The sequence below is a fragment of the Lissotriton helveticus genome, chromosome 1_1 (assembly GCF_964261635.1).
Source record: "Lissotriton helveticus chromosome 1_1, aLisHel1.1, whole genome shotgun sequence".
NCBI classification, from domain to species: Eukaryota; Metazoa; Chordata; class Amphibia; order Caudata; family Salamandridae; genus Lissotriton; species Lissotriton helveticus.
In genome coordinates, this window is record NC_136057.1 from 1698571769 (window position 1) to 1698592790 (window position 21022).

The 21022-nt window shown below is 50.1% G+C and overlaps 1 protein-coding gene across 5 annotated transcripts in view; it reads left to right on the forward strand.

Annotated features, from left to right (window-relative positions):
- STAT6 (signal transducer and activator of transcription 6) overlaps positions 1-21022 on the forward strand; it is a 732055-nt gene that overhangs the window by 557078 nt on the left and 153955 nt on the right. For all 5 annotated transcript variants that reach the window (XM_078688994.1, XM_078688995.1, XM_078688998.1 and 2 more), the window contains exons 11-14: positions 12100-12192; positions 13592-13798; positions 15365-15459; positions 17520-17656. In XM_078688994.1, the coding sequence (XP_078545120.1) occupies positions 12100-12192; positions 13592-13798; positions 15365-15459; positions 17520-17656 (532 nt within the window). The remainder of the gene's footprint in view (positions 1-12099; positions 12193-13591; positions 13799-15364; positions 15460-17519; positions 17657-21022) is intronic.

Sequence of the window (21022 nt, forward strand, 5' to 3'; positions counted from 1 at the left end):
AGCACTTGCTGGTGTGGGGCTATCCCAAGTAGTTGGATACAAGTAGCTTAGAGGACAAGTGTAGTAGTACTTTTGGAGATAAGCGCACCATAGCAAGTTCTCAAAAGGAAAAAGAGACTCTGGCTATTTTGTAGCACTGACAATCCATGTCTGCTGTCCTTGTTGAGCCTAGGAAAATTCTGAGCACTTCTGCTTTTGATGGACCCAAGTTGAGTTGCTTGTTACTGGATACCCGGATGAAACAAATACCATGGAGGTCATTTCGATCCTGGCAAACAGCATTGTGAGGCCAGGCCTAAGCCCTTATGACAAATGACCTCCTACTACATTTAGAGATCTCTTCCAGGCTCGATTTCTTTGAAAAACATGCATCCACTTCATTGTTGGATGCACTTTTGCTAACACTCAATGTTAGCAGCCGACCAAGGTATTTGGGTCAATATACATTTTATTTTGCTTTTTGGAAACATCCCCCCTCCCCCCGAGAGAGTAAGTTTCTTTCTGAAGAGTTTTCTCTGTACGCATTGGGCCATTGTTTATTTTCCAGCCCAGGCTTGCTGTGCCTGGGCATGGAAAATCAATGTCAATGGACTGCCCAAAAATAAGGGGCTGTACGTAGGGGGGCCTCCTTGCTATTGTAAACCCAGCAGTTACCCTACCTTTAATAGAGCACAGGGACTGCAAATTCTGCTGGCCTGACGCTCTGCCGTTTTATGGTGGAGCTCCTGCTCTGCCAATTTCTAAATTACCTTCTAAATTTTAAATATTCTTTGACATCAGCAGCAGGAAAACTGGCCACAGAGTGCCTAGGTTAGCTGTAATATTATCTTGTCTGTCACTCCCATAGCTTGGATAAAACTTTCAAGGTCCCTTCCTAGTGAGGGTCACATTTAAAAACTGTGGCTTGGCCACAGATATAAGATTCACACAAAAACTCCTGAAAAAACACTGTTTAGGATAGTTTGCGACAAGTGCATTTTTAGGTCTCGCCTGGCATTGCAGTGCAAAGCGCTGCTTGCTCGGCAAGAGATATTGTGGATTAGGGGTTTTCAGAAGGGGCCTCGAAGCCCCCCCTTATTTTTATTGGCTTGCGTCACCGTTTATGCTAAACGGTGGCCTTCCATTGGAAATGGGGTATTTTGGTTGCGCCCTTTGGCCTTTTCGGGCAGCCCATCCGGACTGGCTCCTCTGCTTTGCGGCTGTCACAAAGCAATTTCTTATCTTTAGGATGCGTGTTATATAAACAAGCCGTGAGATCCAGTCCGGATGGGCCGTCCCAAAAGGAGACAGGGCGGTAAAAAACAAGCACTGTTTGGAGAGCTTGTTTTATTACACCGGATGGAACCCCAGATCACCCCGTATCCACCAGAATCAAGCACTGGCAAAGACAAATCTATTACGGGGGGGACTTGTCATGACCCGCATTGTCCTCATCTGAATCTGCCCCCTCTCAGTAATCTCTCCACAGCAAACGCAAGCTCGCCGAGGCTGCGGCTAGTTTGTAGGTTTCTGAAGCGCTCGACTCTAGTTATACGTTAAGTCACCCCTTAATTAACTCGGCAACAGGCCCATCAGTCCTCTTAGAGACAGCCCTCGGCCTCCAAGTCTGTGCATGTGATTTGACACTAGCGTTGACGGGCTGTGGAAGCGCCCCTCCCTCAGACTGGGCTGGAAGCACAGCTGGACACTCCTCATGCACCCACTGATGCCCCCCTCGGAGTTCTGCACCCCTCCCCCCCCCCCCGGTCTCTGACACTCACCCAGGGTCACCCACCACAGCTCCAACAAGCAGAAGAGCAGCGGGAGGCAGAGCTTGTCGGCTGCCCGGATCGGTTCGCTCACACCATGTCGATCCATGCCTAGATCTCAACCCAATACCACCCCCTCTCAAAGTCGGGCGCTCCGAGCACACTGCCCCCTGTCCTAAACCGCCAGATCGTTGCCGTCATTCCCCCCCTGCAGGCCAATGACTCCTGAACCACGCCGAGACCCAACCCACCCCATCCCCCTCCAAGGTCAGCTGTTCCGAGCATAAACACCCCCTAGAAACCTCCACATCACCGACTGTCTCTTTACACCACCCACTGTGCTCCCAAGCCCTAGTCTCCATCCTAAAACTTTATTGCACTTGCGTCGCTTCCTTGCGTGATCGCGTGCTGCTCCTTGAGACTGCATCCCCGCAGCCAGGCCCACACTGAACCAAGCTGCTGGCCTTTGTCACCTTCTGCCAGCAAACCCCAGAGGTGCTAAGTAGGCCTGAACTCCACTTCTTCAAGCAGTGGATTAAAAGGTGAGAGGGATTTTGCTGAGACACATTTAGTGGGTGTACTAGCCGCGTTTAAGATCTATAGTTAGGGTCAGCGCCGGTGAAGAGAGGCGTATAGAGGGGAATGGTGACTACAGATTTGGCGAAACATCTTCGAAACTACGACTACCTACCAACTTTTAAAGTTACTGATGGACTGGACCCTCCCAGCTCCCTCTCTGTAACTCTTCTAGAACCCTCCCTCGGCCCCTACCTTCCGTCTTTCTCGCCTTGACTTCCGTCTTTCTTGCCTTGCCTTCCATGTCTGCATCCTCTCACCCTCCCACCACCTCTGGGTGCCTCTCCACTCGGGTTAACTCGGCAGCCTCTCTCCCCTGCTAGGGCCTCTCTCCATCCGTCTCATCACTGCCTTCTTCTTTCCACTTCTTCCCTCCATTAACCCCCCCTCTCCTGCTTTTCGTTCTCTCTTTTCCCTCTTTGTGTCTCTCGCCCTTTCTGTCCTCGTCCTGACTCTCTCCTCGTTTCCTTTTCTGCCCCCCTCCCCGAGGCCATCTCTCTTTTCTGTTCACCCCATCTCTAGACTAACACCCCTGCCATGTGGCCTCATCCGCCCCTACCTTTACCTCTAAGTCTATCGTCGCTTTCACACGCTCTCTCGCATCACTCTCGAGTCCCTCACATGTGCCACCTCTTACTCTTCCTCCTCTTGAGCTCCCAAAGTACACTATTTCTCCCCCTTCCTCCATCCTCTTCCTCCCGCGCTTCTCCCACTCCACCCCCTTCCAGTTCCCTCACCCTCACTTCCTCCCTCACTCTGATCTTACACACCTCCTTCGGTCTCCATCGTCTATCCACTCCTTGCCCCCCACCCTCCAGTTCACTCTCTCCTCTCTCTTGCTTCAGACCTCACCTGCATCTTTACTTTCAACTCTCTCTTTCTTCACTCAGCACCCCTGTGGTCCCGTTCTCTACTCCACCTGCTTACCACGGCCTCTCTATTTTACTACCCCCCTGCTACTTTTTAACATTTATTTAGAAAAATATAAGTATACTACCAAAAATAATGGAGAGTGTTGGACTTGGCCTTTTCCCCAAAAATTTTTCGCTTTTGACCCCCTTATCTAGATTGTCTCCCCCATGGGATTAAACCTGTATAGGCCATGAGTGGTGTGAGACACCTTGTGAAAATGTAATTACCTGACATAATGTGAGCACTTGTGAAATCCCCCATTTTAAAACTGCACCCCCATTTTAAAACTGCACCTGACTGAAATGTATTGCTTTTAAAATGGATGCCATGGGTTTTGCCACTGGACTGACATAGGTCAGCGGTCTAGATAATATTACCCAGCTACCCCTAGCTTTTGGAGGGAAAGCCTGGCACCCAGGGTGCTCACCCCCTCCCCTAGAACCAGTTTAGGCTAGATGTGCCAACATTCTAGAAGGTCCTGGCACTGCCTGGGAGGAGGGTATAAATAGGGAGAAGTGTCACCAGAGAGTCAGTCAGCGCAGGGACAAGAAAGAGAGGGGACCTGCTGTGAGGTGCTACCGCCACATGGGCCTGTGAGCTGGGCCCTGCACCCCTAGAACCCCCCCCTCTGCTGTCCCCATGGGCCCCTGACAAGGGAGGGCCCCTGACTAGGTCCCTGTCACAGTTGGGATCTTGAACCATGCCAGCGCCGCGCTGAAAGAGTACTGGGAAGGGAAGGAGCTAATTGGATTCCCCCCAGGAGGTGAGGAGTTGCCCCTGAGGAACTGCAGTGGGACTGTCTACCCCCTCTGGAGGAGCTGTGGCCCCCCTTGGAAGTGCTGGGCCGGGTGGAGCCGCCTGGGGAGGATTGAGCCCCTGTGAGGTGTACCTGCTGGACGCTGTGCTGTGGAAGCGCTGTTTTGGGGAGGTTGGTGTCCCCAAGGAAGCTGTGGCCCCCTTTGCCAGCTGTGTGAGGAGCAGTGCGCTGTAAATAGCGCCATCTGCTGAGGAGAATCGCGCTGTGCAGGTGCTGAGGAAACTGTGAGGAGGAATAGCGCTGAGGAGCCTACCCTCGTTTCCGCGCGCTGTCCGCTAAATAATTAATTAATTACAAGGGAGCCTACCCCTTATCGCCGCTGGGAATCACCGCCGCGGCCCGGCGTGTGTGGGACGCCCCCCCCCACTGCTGTGGGCCTCGTTACGGCGGGCCCCGGTGCCAGGAGAGGGCCGCCGAAGTGGAGTGAGGGCCGCGCTAGGCCCTGAAGCCGCCGTCTACCTCGTCACGTGACGGGGGCCTGACAGCGTCATCGGCCCGCCCCCGCCACGCACTGATTGGCCTGCGCGGCCGTGACCCCTGAAGGCCGCGCAGGGATTGGCTATCGGCCGGGAAGGCCGGGAGAAGGGGAATCGAAGCCCCGGGTCCCTGTGAGGTAGGAGGGGGACCCGGGTGAAGCTCCGTTGCGGGGCCCCCGTGCCGAGGAGGGAGCCCCGAGAGAAGCGACCGGAGCGGGAGGCCACCCCGCCGGTCTGTGCCCCACGCGAGGGGCCGGTGGAGAAGGCGGGGCCAGGGCACGCTGTCGGTGCCGGCCCGCCAGAGCGAGAAGAGCGTCGCCAAGCCCTGGGTCCCCGTGAGGGAAGGGGACCCAGGTGAAGTGTTGGTGCGGGGCCCCCGTGGTCAATGGGGAGCCCCGAATTGGAGCGACCGGAGCGGGAGGCCACCCCGCCGGTCTGCGGTCCTAAGTGAGGGGCCGGGGCACATTGTCGGTGCCAGCCCCGCCCCCTCCAACGAAGCCGGCTGCAGGAGCCTTGTAACGTGGGAGGAAAGCCAGGCAGGCTTCCCCCACGGGTGCCCAGACACCGTGTTGAAGCCCCAGGCCCCTCTGAGAGAAGGAGGCCCGGGTGAGGCGAGAGTGGCCGTCCAGAGGCCGTTTTGGAACCCCTGGGCCCCGGGTGACGCCGCGGAAAGGGGGGCCTCGAGGCACATTGTCGGTGCCTGGTCTCCCCCTGCAGAGGAGACCCCAAAGGACGCCCCGCAGAACCTATTGAGCCCGGTGAGTGGGGCCTACATTTAACTGTGTGGGGGATAAAGAGGGCAACGGGGTACATTGCCGGTGCCCGCCCCGGGGACTATGTTACTTTATCAGGCGGCCCGTCTGGCAGAGGGCACCTGCAACTTGGGCACGAGAAGTATTGAACTGCCATACATCGCCTGTACCTAACTGTCCTTTTAGACAACTCAGGAGCAAGCCGGTTGTCCTTATCGCATATTTTGGGGTAGAGAGTTTTATTCTCCCTTAGTGCAAATATAGGTCCCTGCTGAACGGGTTGCCCTGAGGTCCCCAGTTATTAAGGTACCCTGAGGAAGGAAATGTCTAAGGGAGTCCCGAAGTAAGGAGGGTTAACTGCTGTGTACACCCTGATGTTGATACCCCATAGTGATGGTAAAGGGAGCCTAGTTGAGTCCTGACAGGTGTTCCTGATCTAGGAGGAGGGCCCCTACCTGATATCATGCTGGGTGATGTAGATTCCGCCTAGGTTGGTCAACGGGTTGGCCTGATGTTATTCCAGGCCCTTGTTATGTACCAGATTGATGGGCCAGATAGGCTGATTTATTGCAGGTGTTCCTGCCCATGTTATGCCGTGATGCCCTAATGTTTTCTTTCCCTAACAGGGGTTGGGTTGGTATGGTCACGCATGAGGTGTACTTACGCTAATGTTGCAACTTACAATTTCAGCCAACCCCCTAAGGATGAGAGCCTGAGTTGGCCCCGCCAGATTGGCCCCAGGTCTACTGTTATTTAATCACAATTGTTCTTTATTTCAGCATGGACTACTTCCTATGTAAATAATTCCCCCCTTTATTCACTTGGCTCTGGCGCCATTTGGCGTCCTGTGTGACACTACTGTTTTGCATTCTTTTGCCTTGCAGGTTGGAAACCCTACTAAACGACGTATCTTTTTCCAACTCAAACTGGTGTCCTGCCTCTTTTGTGGTGTGCCTGGTGTGTTGACTGAGGGTACTGCGTGAGTGCTTCACATGTCCTCGAAGTTTGGCCTGCCCGCTTGATGCCATGCTACCCCCTTTGAGACTTGGGCAACCCCCAATTCCAACATTTGGTGGCAGAGCGGTGGGATAGGACTTGTGTTGCGCAGTACCACAGCGGCCACGGGTTACACTGCAAGTAGAGCTTTGGATGTAATCCGAGCCTTGTTGTGGGGATTATTGTTGTGTGCTAAATTGCTTCCTCCTGAAAGTGTTTGACAATTGTGTCCCCTTGTTCCATTGGGAGGGTGTGTCCCGGGTGTACCTCGCCACGATGGGGTTGATTTACCAGGAAGTGGAACTGATGGAATACACCGAACAGGAGGTGATAGACTTCCTCCTGGAGAGAGGGATACCCCCAGTAGGGAACATTAGGAGGAATTTGTTTCTCTATGAGGCCCTCAAGAGGGGAGAGCCCTTAGAGATTAATGGGGACTTGTCTGACTACCCCCCCGAAGTTTTGAAGGGTCAGTGGGTTAGAGACCAGAGAGAGGGCTCCCCATCCAGAACCCTGGGAGGTAGTTGCTCCGATGAGGAGGAGGAAGAGTCTAGCAGGGCAGAGACGCCAGTAGCTGTGGAGGACACCGAAGATAGGGAGTCTCGCACTGGGTCCAGTCCCGGGGGCACTGCCCCATCCCTTTCCCTGTCCCCAGAAGAGTGGGTAGATAGGAGAGAAGTAAGGGAGTATCAGCTGGCGCTGGCAAAGCTCAGGCATGCCGAGGGCTTAGCGCAGCTGAGGGTAGAAGAGCAGCGACTAGAGACTGAAAAAGTCCTAGCGCTGGAGAGGATGGCGGAGGCGGAGAGGGCCTTCGCCAGAGAGAGATCAGCTCAGGTGGGTAGGTTGTCCCCTGAGAGTGGTTTTAGGAGTCTGGATTCACCGAAGAGGGTGGGATCCAGTGGTGGCAGCGAGTGTAGGTCCAGTGCAAGGAGTCCCACTCCCGAAGCCCAAGAGACTGTGCCTGATTCCCCGGAAGAGGAAGACGGGTTAGTATTTAGGGGCAGGGGAAAGCTGTTCCATCAGTCCTGGGGAGAGTTCGAGGAGGAGTGTTGGACTGTACTGGAGGATTGGGTGGTGAGGAGAGCAGTGGAGGATTGGGAAGGGCTGTGCCATGCCGTTATCCGGGAGCACATGCTGAGGAGTTGTGTCCCAAGACTGCGTCACCATCTGTTGCGGTGCGGGTTCTCAGACCCCAGGGAACTTGCACGGGAGGCAGACCTCTGGGTAAGTGCCAGAGCGTCTGGGAAGGCTGAGGGGAGTGATCCTGAAGGGAGCGAGACGGGGAGGTGTCCCGAGATGCCCCAGCTGTGGTCACCGGGCCTGGAGTGTTCTTTAAGAGAACCTCCGGTTGGGAGACTAGGCTGTCCCGATGCGTCATCCAGAGGAAGGGATCCCCTCATGTCAGGAGGACCCGGAGCATCAATAATTGGAGCTCTAGTGGTTCGGGGGTCTGACCAGTCACAGGGTTTAGATCCAGGACTGGGGTTCCAGGTTAAGGGGTTGCCTGACCTGGAGGGTGGGGTACCTGTAATTCAGGTCCCTACCAATTTGACTCCCAGGGGTACTACTCCCAGTGGGAGGGTGCGGAACTCTGGGAGGGGGTGCAGAGAGAGGAAGGTCTCTTCTCTGTCACCGGCTCAGCCACAGGGCGCAGATCCTGGGTTGGGTGGCCAGGGACAGGGTTTGCCTGCCCTGGTGGGAGGGACCTCTGTAACCAGAGTCCCCCCGGAAGTGACTCCCAGGGGTACTACTCCAGTTGGGAGGGTGCGGAACTCTGGGAGGGGGTGCAGGGAGAGGGAGGACTCGCCCCTGTCACCGGTTCAGCCTGTGGGTTTCGGCTCCAGGTTGGGGAGAGAGTTGTGTGAGGGTGTCCCCCAGCGTAGGAGATGGAGGAACCCTAGGAGGAGAAGTAGGGGGAGGAGAGCCTCGCCCCTAAGGACTGGTCAGTCTGAGGGTGTAGACCCCAGATGGGTGGACCAGTGGCAATTTGGAGAGAGAAGAGTGGTCCAAGAGAATTACAAGCCTGAGGCTAGAGCCTCCCACTCTAGGAAGGAGAAACATCCCACTAGGGAACACCAGTGGGGTGGTTTTGTTGGTGAAGGGAGGGTTGCGAAAGAGAACCATCGGGTTCCAGAGTGGAGGAGAGACTGCAGGTGCTCCTGTAGTTGCAGGCCTGCGTCCACCTTTTTCCGCCCCAAGCAGGGAAGCCCATCAAGGCATTGATATGTCTACCCTGGCTTTTGGCTGGGGGGGAGTCGTGTTGGACTTGGCCTTTTCCCCCAAAAATTTTCGCTTTTGACCCCCTTATCTAGATTGTCTCCCCCATGGGATTAAACCTGTATAGGCCATGAGTGGTGTGAGACACCTTGTGAAAATGTAATTACCTGACATAATGTGAGCACTTGTGAAATCCCCCATTTTAAAACTGCACCCCCATTTTAAAACTGCACCTGACTGAAATGTATTGCTTTTAAAATGGATGCCATGGCCATGGGTTTTGCCACTGGACTGACATAGGTCAGCGGTCTAGATAATATTACCCAGCTACCCCTAGCTTTTGGAGGGAAAGCCTGGCACCCAGGGTGCTCACGCCCTCCCCTAGAACCAGTTTAGGCTAGATGTGCCAACATTCTAGAAGGTCCTGGCACTGCCTGGGAGGAGGGTATAAATAGGGAGAAGTGTCACCAGAGAGTCAGTCAGCGCAGGGACAAGAAAGAGAGGGGACCTGCTGTGAGGTGCTACCGCCACATGGGCCTGTGAGCTGGGCCCTGCACCCCTAGAACCCCCCCCCCTCTGCTGTCCCCATGGGCCCCTGACAAGGGAGGGCCCCTGACTAGGTCCCTGTCACAGTTGGGATCTTGAACCATGCCAGCGCCGCGCTGAAAGAGTACTGGGAAGGGAAGGAGCTAATTGGATTCCCCCCAGGAGGTGAGGAGTTGCCCCTGAGGAACTGCAGTGGGACTGTCTACCCCCTCTGGAGGAGCTGTGGCCCCCCTTGGAAGTGCTGGGCCGGGTGGAGCCGCCTGGGGAGGATTGAGCCCCTGTGAGGTGTACCTGCTGGACGCTGTGCTGTGGAAGCGCTGTTTTGGGGAGGTTGGTGCCCCCAAGGAAGCTGTGGCCCCCTTTGCCAGCTGTGTGAGGAGCAGTGCGCTGTAAATAGCGCCATCTGCTGAGGAGAATCGCGCTGTGCAGGTGCTGAGGAAACTGTGAGGAGGAATAGCGCTGAGGAGCCTACCCTCGTTTCCGCGCGCTGTCCGCTAAATAATTAATTAATTACAAGGGAGCCTACCCCTTATCGCCGCTGGGAATCACCGCCGCGGCCCGGCGTGTGTGGGACCCCCCCCCCCCACTGCTGTGGGCCTCGTTACGGCGGCCCCCGGTGCCAGGAGAGGGCCGCCGAAGTGGAGTGAGGGCCGCGCTAGGCCCTGAAGCCGCCGTCTACCTCGTCACGTGACGGGGGCCTGACCGCGTCATCGGCCCGCCCCCGCCACGCACTGATTGGCCTGCGCGGCCGTGACCCCTGAAGGCCGCGCAGGGATTGGCTATCGCCGGGAAGGCCGGGAGAAGGGGAATCGAAGCCCCGGGTCCCCGTGAGGTAGGAGGGGGACCCGGGTGAAGCTCCGTTGCGGGGCCCCCGTGCCGAGGAGGGAGCCCCGAGAGAAGCGACCGGAGCGGGAGGCCACCCCGCCGGTCTGTGCCCCACGCGAGGGGCCGGTGGAGAAGGCGGGGCCGGGGCACGCTGTCGGTGCCGGCCCGCCAGAGCGAGAAGAGCGTCGCCAAGCCCTGGGTCCCCGTGAGGGAAGGGGACCCAGGTGAAGTGTTGGTGCGGGGCCCCCGTGGTCAATGGGGAGCCCCGAATTGGAGCGACCGAAGCGGGAGGCCACCCCGCCGGTCTGCGGTCCTAAGTGAGGGTCCGGGGCACATTGTCGGTGCCAGCCCCGCCCCCTCCAACGAAGCCGGCTGCAGGAGCCTTGTAACGTGGGAGGAAAGCCAGGCAGGCTTCCCCCACGGGTGCCCAGACACCGTGTTGAAGCCCCAGGCCCCTCTGAGAGAAGGAGGCCCGGGTGAGGCGAGAGTGGCCGTCCAGAGGCCGTTTTGGAACCCCTCGGCACCGGGTGACGCCGCGGAAAGGGGGGCCTCGAGGCACATTGTCGGTGCCTGGTCTCCCCCTGCAGAGGAGACCCCAAAGGACGCCCCGCAGAACCTATTGAGCCCGGTGAGTGGGGCCTACATTTAACTGTGTGGGGGATAAAGAGGGCAACGGGGTACATTGCCGGTGCCCGCCCCGGGGACTATGTTACTTTATCAGGCGGCCCGTCTGGCAGAGGGCACCTGCAACTTGGGCACGAGAAGTATTGAACTGCCATACATCGCCTGTACCTAACTGTCCTTTTAGACAACTCAGGAGCAAGCCGGTTGTCCTTATCGCATATTTTGGGGTAGAGAGTTTTATTCTCCCTTAGTGCAAATATAGGTCCCTGCTGAACGGGTTGCCCTGAGGTCCCCAGTTATTAAGGTACCCTGAGGAAGGAAATGTCTAAGGGAGTCCCGAAGTAAGGAGGGTTAGCTGCTGTGTACACCCTGATGTTGATACCCCTTAGTGATGGTAAAGGGAGCCTAGTTGAGTCCTGACAGGTGTTCCTGATTTAGGAGGAGGGCCCCTACCTGATATCATGCTGGGTGATGTAGATTCCGCCTAGGTTGGTCAACGGGTTGGCCTGATGTTATTCCAGGCCCTTGTTATGTACCAGATTGATGGGCCAGATAGGCTGATTTATTGCAGGTGTTCCTGCCCATGTTATGCCGTGAGGCCCTAATGTTTTCTTTCCCTAACAGGGGTTGGGTTGGTATGGTCACGCATGAGGTGTACTTACGCTAATGTTGCAACTTACAATTTCAGCCAACCCCCTAAGGATGAGAGCCTGAGTTGGCCCCGCCAGATTGGCCCCAGGTCTACTGTTATTTAATCACAATTGTTCTTTATTTCAGCATGGACTACTTCCTATGTAAATAATTCCCCCCTTTATTCACTTGGCTCTGGCGCCATTTGGCGTCCTGTGTGACACTACTGTTTTGCATTCTTTTGCCTTGCAGGTTGGAAACCCTACTAAACGACGTATCTTTTTCCAACTCAAACTGGTGTCCTGCCTCTTTTGTGGTGTGCCTGGTGTGTTGACTGAGGGTACTGCGTGAGTGCTTCACATGTCCTCGAAGTTTGGCCTGCCCGCTTGATGCCATGCTACCCCCTTTGAGACTTGGGCAACCCCCAATTCCAACAGAGAGACTATTTATTACCAGTGCCCTCTTACTTCATTAGTTACCTGCCCCATTGAAATATCAAGCTCTATGGGATCACCGCGGATCCTATGCAGTTAACCAGATATTTACGCTGATGAAAGCTTAATTGTCCCAGTAAAATGAGAAATAGCTCCTGGAATTAGGTACAGAATTACTGATTACACCAGTAATTCCTAATTTTTTAAGGCTACACCTAATAAGACATGACAATTCTGCCTCCAGGTGTAACTAATACCCCAGCTATAGGTATATTGGTATATTTGCTGGTGTGTTGTAAAAGAATATGGAGTTTCGAGAGAGAATGTACTATAGTACAAATGCAATGCAATAGATTTCGCCATTACAACAAAGTGGGCTATTGCCATTTTTAATTACACCATTTGAATAATGCTTCAGAAAGGGAAAAAACAATAACATTTTCAATGCCAATAGCTCACAACAATGTCAATTCGAGACCTATTGCATTGTAAATGCTTTTTAGTTGTTGTTAGCCCCTAAAGTTACCAGCGTACTCTTTCTTGCAGGCCCTGTCGCTGCCCCTGGTGGTGATTGTGCACGGAAACCAGGATAACAATGCGAAAGCTACAATACTGTGGGATAATGCGTTTGCAGAGGTGGTAAGTAACCATTGGTGTGAAACGAAAAGGTGCACAGTGCCACAGGCTGGAAGTGGGGTCTTCTGACAATATCTCACAGCATCTTTATGTCGCCTCAATCAACCATGGATCAGCACCCATTGTCCCAGGAGTCACGGGGAGGAATCCTATGGATGAACCCGCTAACGAGACAGTGGAGACAAACTAAGCTTAATGTTGAACAAGGCGACCTGTGTTGCTAAATGACTTGCGCAAATGCATGGCTGCTATGTTATAATGACTGTAATATACTTGATTGTATAATCACTACAATAAAAATAATTTTTAAAAACATGGATCAGCAGGTCCAGCAGCCATACCCGAAGTGGACATGGGCGCCTCATGTCAGTTTCTGTTCAAGTTGAACAATAGGTCACACATTACACACCTAGGAAAAGAGGATGGTCCATTTCTGCTTTTTTTTCCTCTGGTGCTTTGCGGTTATTAAAACCAGCCACACTTTGGTGTTTTACAGAAGTATATCAGTACATTTGCTAATATGACTTGTGCACTCATTCTATCTCCTGCAGAAATATTGGAAGGAAACACTGCTCAGGGAAATACCCTTATATTTATGCCCCATACTGTTTTACTTACCCGTTCCGAGGTTCACAGATCGGAATAAAGAATACCTTCAAAACTGCATGTATCCCTCTTTCTCACCTGCAACACTTGAAACCGTGGCCCACTTTCCCATCTTAATTCATCCAGGTAAAACTTGGAGGAATTTGTTCTAGGAAAAATCTTCCAAGCCAAACGCAGACTCCACACTGAGCCTTCTGGTGCCCATTTTTGGTTCCTAAAATCCTTGGTGCCCTGCCACTGGAAAATCCAGACCACAACATCCGGTACTGACTACTGAGGCCATCTATAAAAGGCCACCTAGGGTGTACTTGCACCCAAACCAGCCACTGTTCACACCGGAGGGCCCAGTCGCAGCTGGACTCAAAACTCCACTACGGATATTGAATTATTTATTTATTGTTTCAGCTTATTCATATAAGCCATAAAACATTATACCAATAAAATCCTAATTCCAATACATTGATATATCAGAAAAAAACATACATCAGAAAATTCATATCAGTACCAATGATTGTGCCCCCCCCCCCAACTAGGCACCAATCCCAGGACACTAAGTCTTCCCCCTTAGGTGTGGTGCAGCGGCCATGGCTCGTTGGCTCCCCGGTGCCAGTTTAGCTCAGCATCATCTGACTCTGGGCAATAGCTCACTTAATCTCCCCGATGGCCCCCAGCGCCTTAAAACCCTTAAGGGTGATATGGTTGTGCTTTACAAATAGGAATCATTATTATTATTATTATTTCTTATTTCTCTTCCCCACCTCACTCCTAAACCCTTCTTGTCTGTGGTTGCCTTTAGGAACGACACCCTTTTAAAGTCTCAGAAAGTGTGGCGTGGCCTAAGATGTGCGAGACTTTGAACCTGAGATTTGTTTCGGAGGTGGGCACCAGCCAGAGTCTCCTGCCTGAACATTTCATCTTTTTGGCCCAGAAAGTCTTCAACGACAACAGTTTGAATGCAGAGGATTTCCAGCATCGCAACGTCTCTTGGTCCCAGTTCAATAAGGTGAGTGTATGTCTCTGAGTCAACGTTAAGGTGACATAGGACAGGAAGTTGAATTAAGTAGCAGATAGTAGTCTCGCGCAGGTCAAGCTCCTCTCTAGACTCAGGAAAGCTACTGTTTCTATATGCCATGCCAATAAGGCATTCATGCCCTCCAGTTGTCATTCTTGCAGTCCATTGATCCAACTTACAAACAAAGAGAATTATATGTTTTTTGAGAGCTGTAATATATTTTAAGTTGGGCGATGTGTTACAAGTGGTGTAAAATGGTCAGTTTGTTTACAAGTGTACCTGATTCATTGCAAAGGAGGAGAATGTACAAAGCGGTCTTCTTGACAAAATGTCCACCAGTTCCGCAAAGAAAAACGTTTACTTTTCATAATTAAAAAATTATATCTAGACCAACCCACTAATATTTATATTGTAAAAAGTACAGCTAACCTCAAAATGATGGGCTCACAAAGTGTAAGTAAATCACTGGGGCCGTCCTCAATGCATGAAGAGTGTATGCCAGCCCAACGTAAGTCACTGCCCACTGCCTCTTTCCTGTGCCTCTGAGATCAACCTAGAGTTGGATGATAACTATTCATAATTTGTGCCAGAAGAAGTTTATAGATGGTTGAAGGCCTGGGAAAACTGAGCACTGTAGATTAAACGATTGAGGTAGACTCTTAAAGTGTTGAAATGAATGCACTTTGCTCTTTTCTCTTCACAACCCCCTTTTGGCTCAGAACGTTTAGAATTTAATAGTGATAATGTTCTCCCGTAAGAAGTGACAGATATCAACTCATTGAACTTGATTACGATTTCTCCTGGTATTTATTTCCTACCACCACCTCCATCCTCTAGGACTTTCTAGCAGCTTTGGGTGCAGACTTACCGAGGATTACAATTGAGATCCTAAGATTCTAATGAGAAAATAAAAAATTTGTGGGGAATCTGGATTACGGCGTCCAATTCCATTGGTAAATTTCCATGCTCCCATGGCGTTTCACTTGGACATTTTGACTGCTTTCAGCAACACTTAGTTCTGACAGGGGTGGTAAAATTGCAGGTTAAGAGTTCTATTGTAGAATGAGAATAGACTTGTATCATCACTGCAAGAGTTACAGGTTGTGCACTCCGGTGTTGTGGAAGAATATATAGGTGGAACTTCTGCCATTTTGGAATGTTGACGTTTTGCGGATATTCCGGGACAGACTGATGATGCAGTGGAAAAGCTGCCTGTGGGGCCCTTACTCTGGAATCACACAGTCCTGCTGTGGTTTAAGGGTAGAGTGTGCTGGTTTGGCAGGTCTGTTTTGGGTGCTTCATCTGAAATACCTGTGGTTGCTGCAGCACACGTATGAAGTGTAATGGTGGAACCGGTTGGATCCTCAAACTATAAATGAATGACTGTAATATGGCGGCACTGTTTCTTTACAGAAGACGATTAGTGTAGCACTCTTGTTCGAGCTTGATGTAGGTCAGGCTATCTCCAAGTGACAGTGTTCTGATCAGTCTGCTTCCCTGATTGCCTCCTCCGGTTCTTCACTGTCACTCATCTCGCTTTCATTTGTTCACTGACAGGAACTGCTCCCCGGGCGCAGCTTCACCTTTTGGCAGTGGTTTGATGGTGTGGTAGAGCTCAGCAAAAAATGCCTGAAAAGCTACTGGTCAGACAAGTAAGTTAAGAACTTCTTATATCTTAGCCTTCAGGTGTATCTGCGCGTTTTAACTATGTTGAGATGTGTAGGACTTTATCATGACCTAACGTGTATTTGTAAAGCGCAGGTTCACCCAGAAAGGTATCTTGGCGCCGAATAACAGATGTTTATTGATTTTGCATGGTTCAGTATTTGTGGGAATTGCAAAATCTCCTTTATTTTGCCCCCTTAAATAATCATAATGCTGGACACTAGCTGGTGGCTAATGAACAATTTTCACCGGGACTAACGTTTTTACTACAGCCAGAGCAGACAGTAAACACTCTCCATTGAAACAAGCAGTGGCTTCTGCGGGGTCAGCTGGCCAATCATTTCACTCTTAAAAAAATGGCACAAAGTCATAGCAAAGTCCTCCTTTCTGAAACTCTGAATTATGTTATGCAGTAATGCTTTACCACCAAAACAGAATTTGACCCCCACAGCTTTTAACATTGATCCTCCTTGGCCCATTTCAGTCTTGTTACATACACTGATTGTTAGCTGGCACTGCTTACCAATTGCACAGTTTAGTTTCATTCTTTTAAACAGTCAGTCAAATAAAATCCTTTATTTGTTTTTTTCATAACCGTAAAGTGCAGTGCATAAAATAAAATGTTTTCTTTTCGTCACTATTAAAATGTTCTCTTTACATAAGTTAAAAGGTACTTGTCTTTTCCATAAAATAATTTAGATTTGCCCTAAATGTCTTACATACATATTGAATCACTCTTTTCTATTTTTATGATAAATTCATTACTTTGTAGTTCGTAAAAACGGTCCCTTTGTGTGGCCCTTTGCTATTGTGAACTCTTTTAAAAAGAAGACCGCAATGAGTTAAAAAAAAATCCTGAATCTTCTGGTAACCAAGTCCTATCCACATTTCGGAGTGTTCCAGAAGAAACGATCAGTCCACTAATTCTAGCTCGGGGTGCATAATGTGGTTGGTGGCACATATGTCAAGGTAATGCCCTTAGGAGTGTTCATTGGCAATGAACCTTTAGGATTCAGTGGTGATGCTAAACAAGCTCCCTAAACCAAGTAGTCGGGCCTGTGAGAGGGGAGCAATACATATTGACTGTGAGGAATCAAAGGTGTATATTTTTCAGTCTGTAGGCATGCACATCTTGAAGAAATAAAAAAAAATGCTAAATAACTGAAGGACACCCTGACTGAGAGCAGAAGTAGATGACAAAATGAAGACAGCAGGGGCCAGATGTAGGTGTCCAAATACCGGTCGGAAACGGCCGAAAATACCGATTTTCGGGCGTTTCCGACCGGTATTTGGACATTGGCATGTAGGGGTTGCAAAATCATACAGAATCGGTAATTTTACCGAATCGGTAATTTTACAGATTCGGTAAAATTACCGATCGGTAAAATTACAGAATCTGTAATTTCTTATGTAGGTAGCACTTTAAACAGTGCTACAGGGCCTTTAGAATTCGTTATTTACCACCTAATACCATTGGGTGGTAAATAACGAATTCCTGTGTACATGCACATCTGTGCATGCCCACCTATGCCATGTGACACACAACATGCCCTTAGGGCATTCATGTGTGCCACATGGTACACAAGCCAGAAACAGGGGTGTAACAGGGTGTCAAAGTGACACCCTGTCCCCCTTGGCAATTCGGTATTTTTACCGATTCGGTAATTACCGAATCGGTATTTGCTATTGATTCCTATGGGCTTCAAGGCCCATAGGAATCAATGGCAAATACCGATTCGGTAAATACCGAATCGGTAAATACCGAATCCTACCGATCCGGTAAAAATTACCGAATTTTTACCTACATCCTATTTACTGATTCATAAATACCGAATCGGTAAAATTATGTATTTATGAATTGGTAAATAAGATTTACCTACATCTCATTGTTGAAGTGGGCCAGCTTTGTAAACAAGAGTTATCCTGATAGTTGACTGCCACTTCATAAATAGATACGGGATTGTAGAACTGAAGCAGTTGATCCGAAAGTGCTGAATGATGTTTTCTGTTACACTATAAAGTTAACAAATTCTGAATTATCCCACAGGCTCATTATCGGGTTCATCAGCAAACAGTATGTCCACAAACTCCTCTGCTCGCAGCCAGATGGCACCTTCCTTCTCAGGTTTAGTGATTCGGAAATTGGAGGAATCACTATTGCCCACATCTTGAGAAACCAAGAGGGTAAGCTTAAGCCTTTAATACTCACAGGGTGGACTGTGGGAGGGTGGGAGTGATGGATACATAGATGGCTAGGTAACAGGGGGCACCATTTTTCAAAACTCCTAAATCCTGTTTGGAAGGCTCCACATCATGTAAAAAGTGTCTCTAAATGTGCCTAAAGTTTTCAGCGATCTCTAGACGTCTGAGAAAAAATACGTATTGAGAAATGTCAACCTGCAATCTTTATCCAAGCTCTTTAGATTGTAATATGCAGTCCCTGCAAAACAGTCTAATTTATCATCTTAAATTAATTTAATTTCCTCAGGCCATGGCATACTGTGACTAGTAGCTCAATGGGTCACTGTAAGCAGGATGAGATATCGTTCTAACCCTTTCTCATACTTCCTGTCCTCTGGCAAACGAATGTAGTGGCAAGGATTCCCTTTTTATTTTATTATTTTATGCACCTAGCATCTTTGGTTCCTGTAGTGACTGGTAGCCATCTCAGCATTCCATTTCACAAACGTACACCAACCATGGATGACGTGGAATCCAGCACACTTGGTCGCATCTGGCATGACAGCTTAGTGAACTAATGCATTCACTTCAGAGAGCTGTGTGTCTACGGCCACAGGAACAAATCCCTGCTTGTTAACTTATTCATCTGAGAGCTGTAAAATGAACACAGCATCTGTTATTAGCACTTGGAGACAATTTAGGGGCATATTATCAAGGACCGATGTTAAAATTATCGCCGTTTGATAAAAAGGCAATAATGGGCTTGATAATACGCCCTTGTCAATTCCAATAGAAGCCCATGTTCTGATGTTAACATGGGCTTCTATGAGAATTAACAAGGGCGTATTATCAACCCTATTATCGCCGTTTTATCAGTAGTTTCCTGCCGATAATACGGCGATAATTTTAACACTGGTCCTTGATAATATGCCCTTTAGTGTGCGGTCGACAAACAGGGAATTCCTCGGTTTTTGGGAAAAGGGTATCGCCTGGCACAGTTTGGTTTCCAGTTTTGCAGCGTGAATCTTTTCTGGATTCACTATGCTGTGCATTATTCCGCCATCTAGTGGTTGGGTCTGGAATTGTAGTATTTCTTCTTTTTTCGTGGCCGGTGGGCGTCGCCATAACACCATTTAGTGTCCTTCTGTGACATCGATATGCTTCCTCTGGAAGCTCCTGCCTTCGATTGCAATCTTCAGATTCTTTTTTTCCGCCGTTGGGTCTGGATCGATATGGAAGAAGCTTCAAATATTTGGAGTGAAGAATCGACGATAAATAACAAAGGGGGCTCTCTGTTGGCGGTAATGGACAAGACACCATTCAAGTTCTGCAACAATTGTCACCACAAGTACGCACAGAAGGATCAGCATCCGGTCTGTAACCTTTGCCTGCCACTGGATCACTGAAGCAAAGATTGCAACGCATGCTCGGCCTTCACCCCGAAGACTTTAAGAGAGAGACGCAAAGAAGAGTAAATTACAAGACGCAGGGTCAAGGACCACCTCAGTCGCTTCGAGACTTGGGCCTCTACAGCGAAGAAGAGGACAACATCGCCGAAGGACCTGAAGGTGAAGAGGACACGCACGTCCCAGTCGTCGAGGTCGAAAAGAAAACACCGAAGGAGGTAAGAGAAGCATCGACCCCCAAATAGTCAGCCGACCCATGAAAGAGTGGCTCCAAGTCCTCGAAAGGAGCCTTGGCGTCGAAACATTGGACGACCGCAAGTGCGTCCAAAGACAGACCATCCATCGGTTCCTTTGACAAGGACTCCCAGACGGCGAAAACCCTAGACAAAGTCGTCGAAGAGCACTCACGAAAAGGACTCTTCGACGTCGAAAAAAGAAAGGGTTAAACAAGCTTCGACTTCGACAACCTCCAAAAGAAAGGCAGAAAATCTCCGAAACACAAGCATCGGGGGTGGAAAAGAAAAGGCTCGAAGCCAAAATGGCAAGTATCTTGCAACATGGGAAACATTTCGACCAAAGCTGAAAAATGCATTGAAGAACTAGAGCTAATGACAACACCAGAACCGGTCTAGGAAGAGGAGGAAGAAGTGTACTACTTTGAGGCCGAAGGAGAGGAAGAAGACCAAACCTATCACGGTTCGGCAACCTCGGAGCCGCAATACCTGCAGTGGTAAGTTCTCAACGCCGAATCCCCAGAAGAAGGGGTAGACTCATACCCTTCGAGGCCCTCACCACCAGATGACATTTGGATGTACAATCAGGTGATAAAGAAGGCTGCTTACACTTATGGAGTGCAGTTAGAGGAGGAACAACCACAATCCTGTTTTCTCGCAAAGACCTTGCTGCCTACACAAACAAGGAGTCAAATCCTTCCTATGCTACCAAGTGTGCTTGACCAGGGTAAGGACGCCTTTAAAGAACCTGCTACATGCAAGGCTGTAACACCAAGGGGTGAGCAAAGATACAAAAATTCCTCTAAGGGTCCTATGGATATCAGGTGTTCGGTGCAAGCTGATTCTATAATGACCTCCACGGCTAGGAAGAGAGCTAATGTACCCACTAATGTGGGGCCACCACCAGACAAAGAGAGTAAGAGAATGTATCTCATGAGAAGACAGGTGGAGCGAAGTGTGGCAATTCAGTGGGGCATCGCAAATTCAAATGGATAATTAATAGACATGCATATCAACACTGGGAGGAAGTAGGTGAACTACTAAAACATCTGCCAGAGCAATTCCAAAGAAGGGCAAGCCACTTGGAAGAAGAAGGGAAGAACATAGCGAACACATGTTTCAAATTAGCCCTAGATGCAGCAGAAACATCTAGCAGTCAGATGATGACTGAAAGAAGGCACGCCTGGCTAAGAATTTCAGGTTTCAAACCAGAAGTACAAAATAACATATTAAACACTCCGTTCAATGGTGAACAACTATTCGGAACAGTTGTGGGTGAGAAATGTAATCAATTAAAGAAAGAGAATGAGACTGCAAAGTCCATGGGGGCACTACAATTCAGAGGCATGCTTAGGGGAGCCCCATCATGGAGACAAGCAGGCAGAGGTAACCACCACCCGGTAGCCTCACACAAAACTTTTCAGCAAGGTTACCAAGGAGGAAGCCAGGGCAAGCAACAGGGCCAACAACAACAAGGTTGGCAATACCAACACGGAAGACAATCCTTTCAAGTGCGCCCTCGAGGAAGAGGCCAAACGCAAAGAGGGGGACAGCAACCCACCTCCAAGTGAATTCACTGCAAGGCCTATGTACACTCAAACAAAATCTCAGAGAGTGCAACATCAAACTAACATAACAAAAGAACATGTCCCAACGAACAAACAATTCCTCCAACATATAACACCAGTGGGAGGCAGGAAAAGAAACTTCTTCCAGAAGTGCAAGAAAAT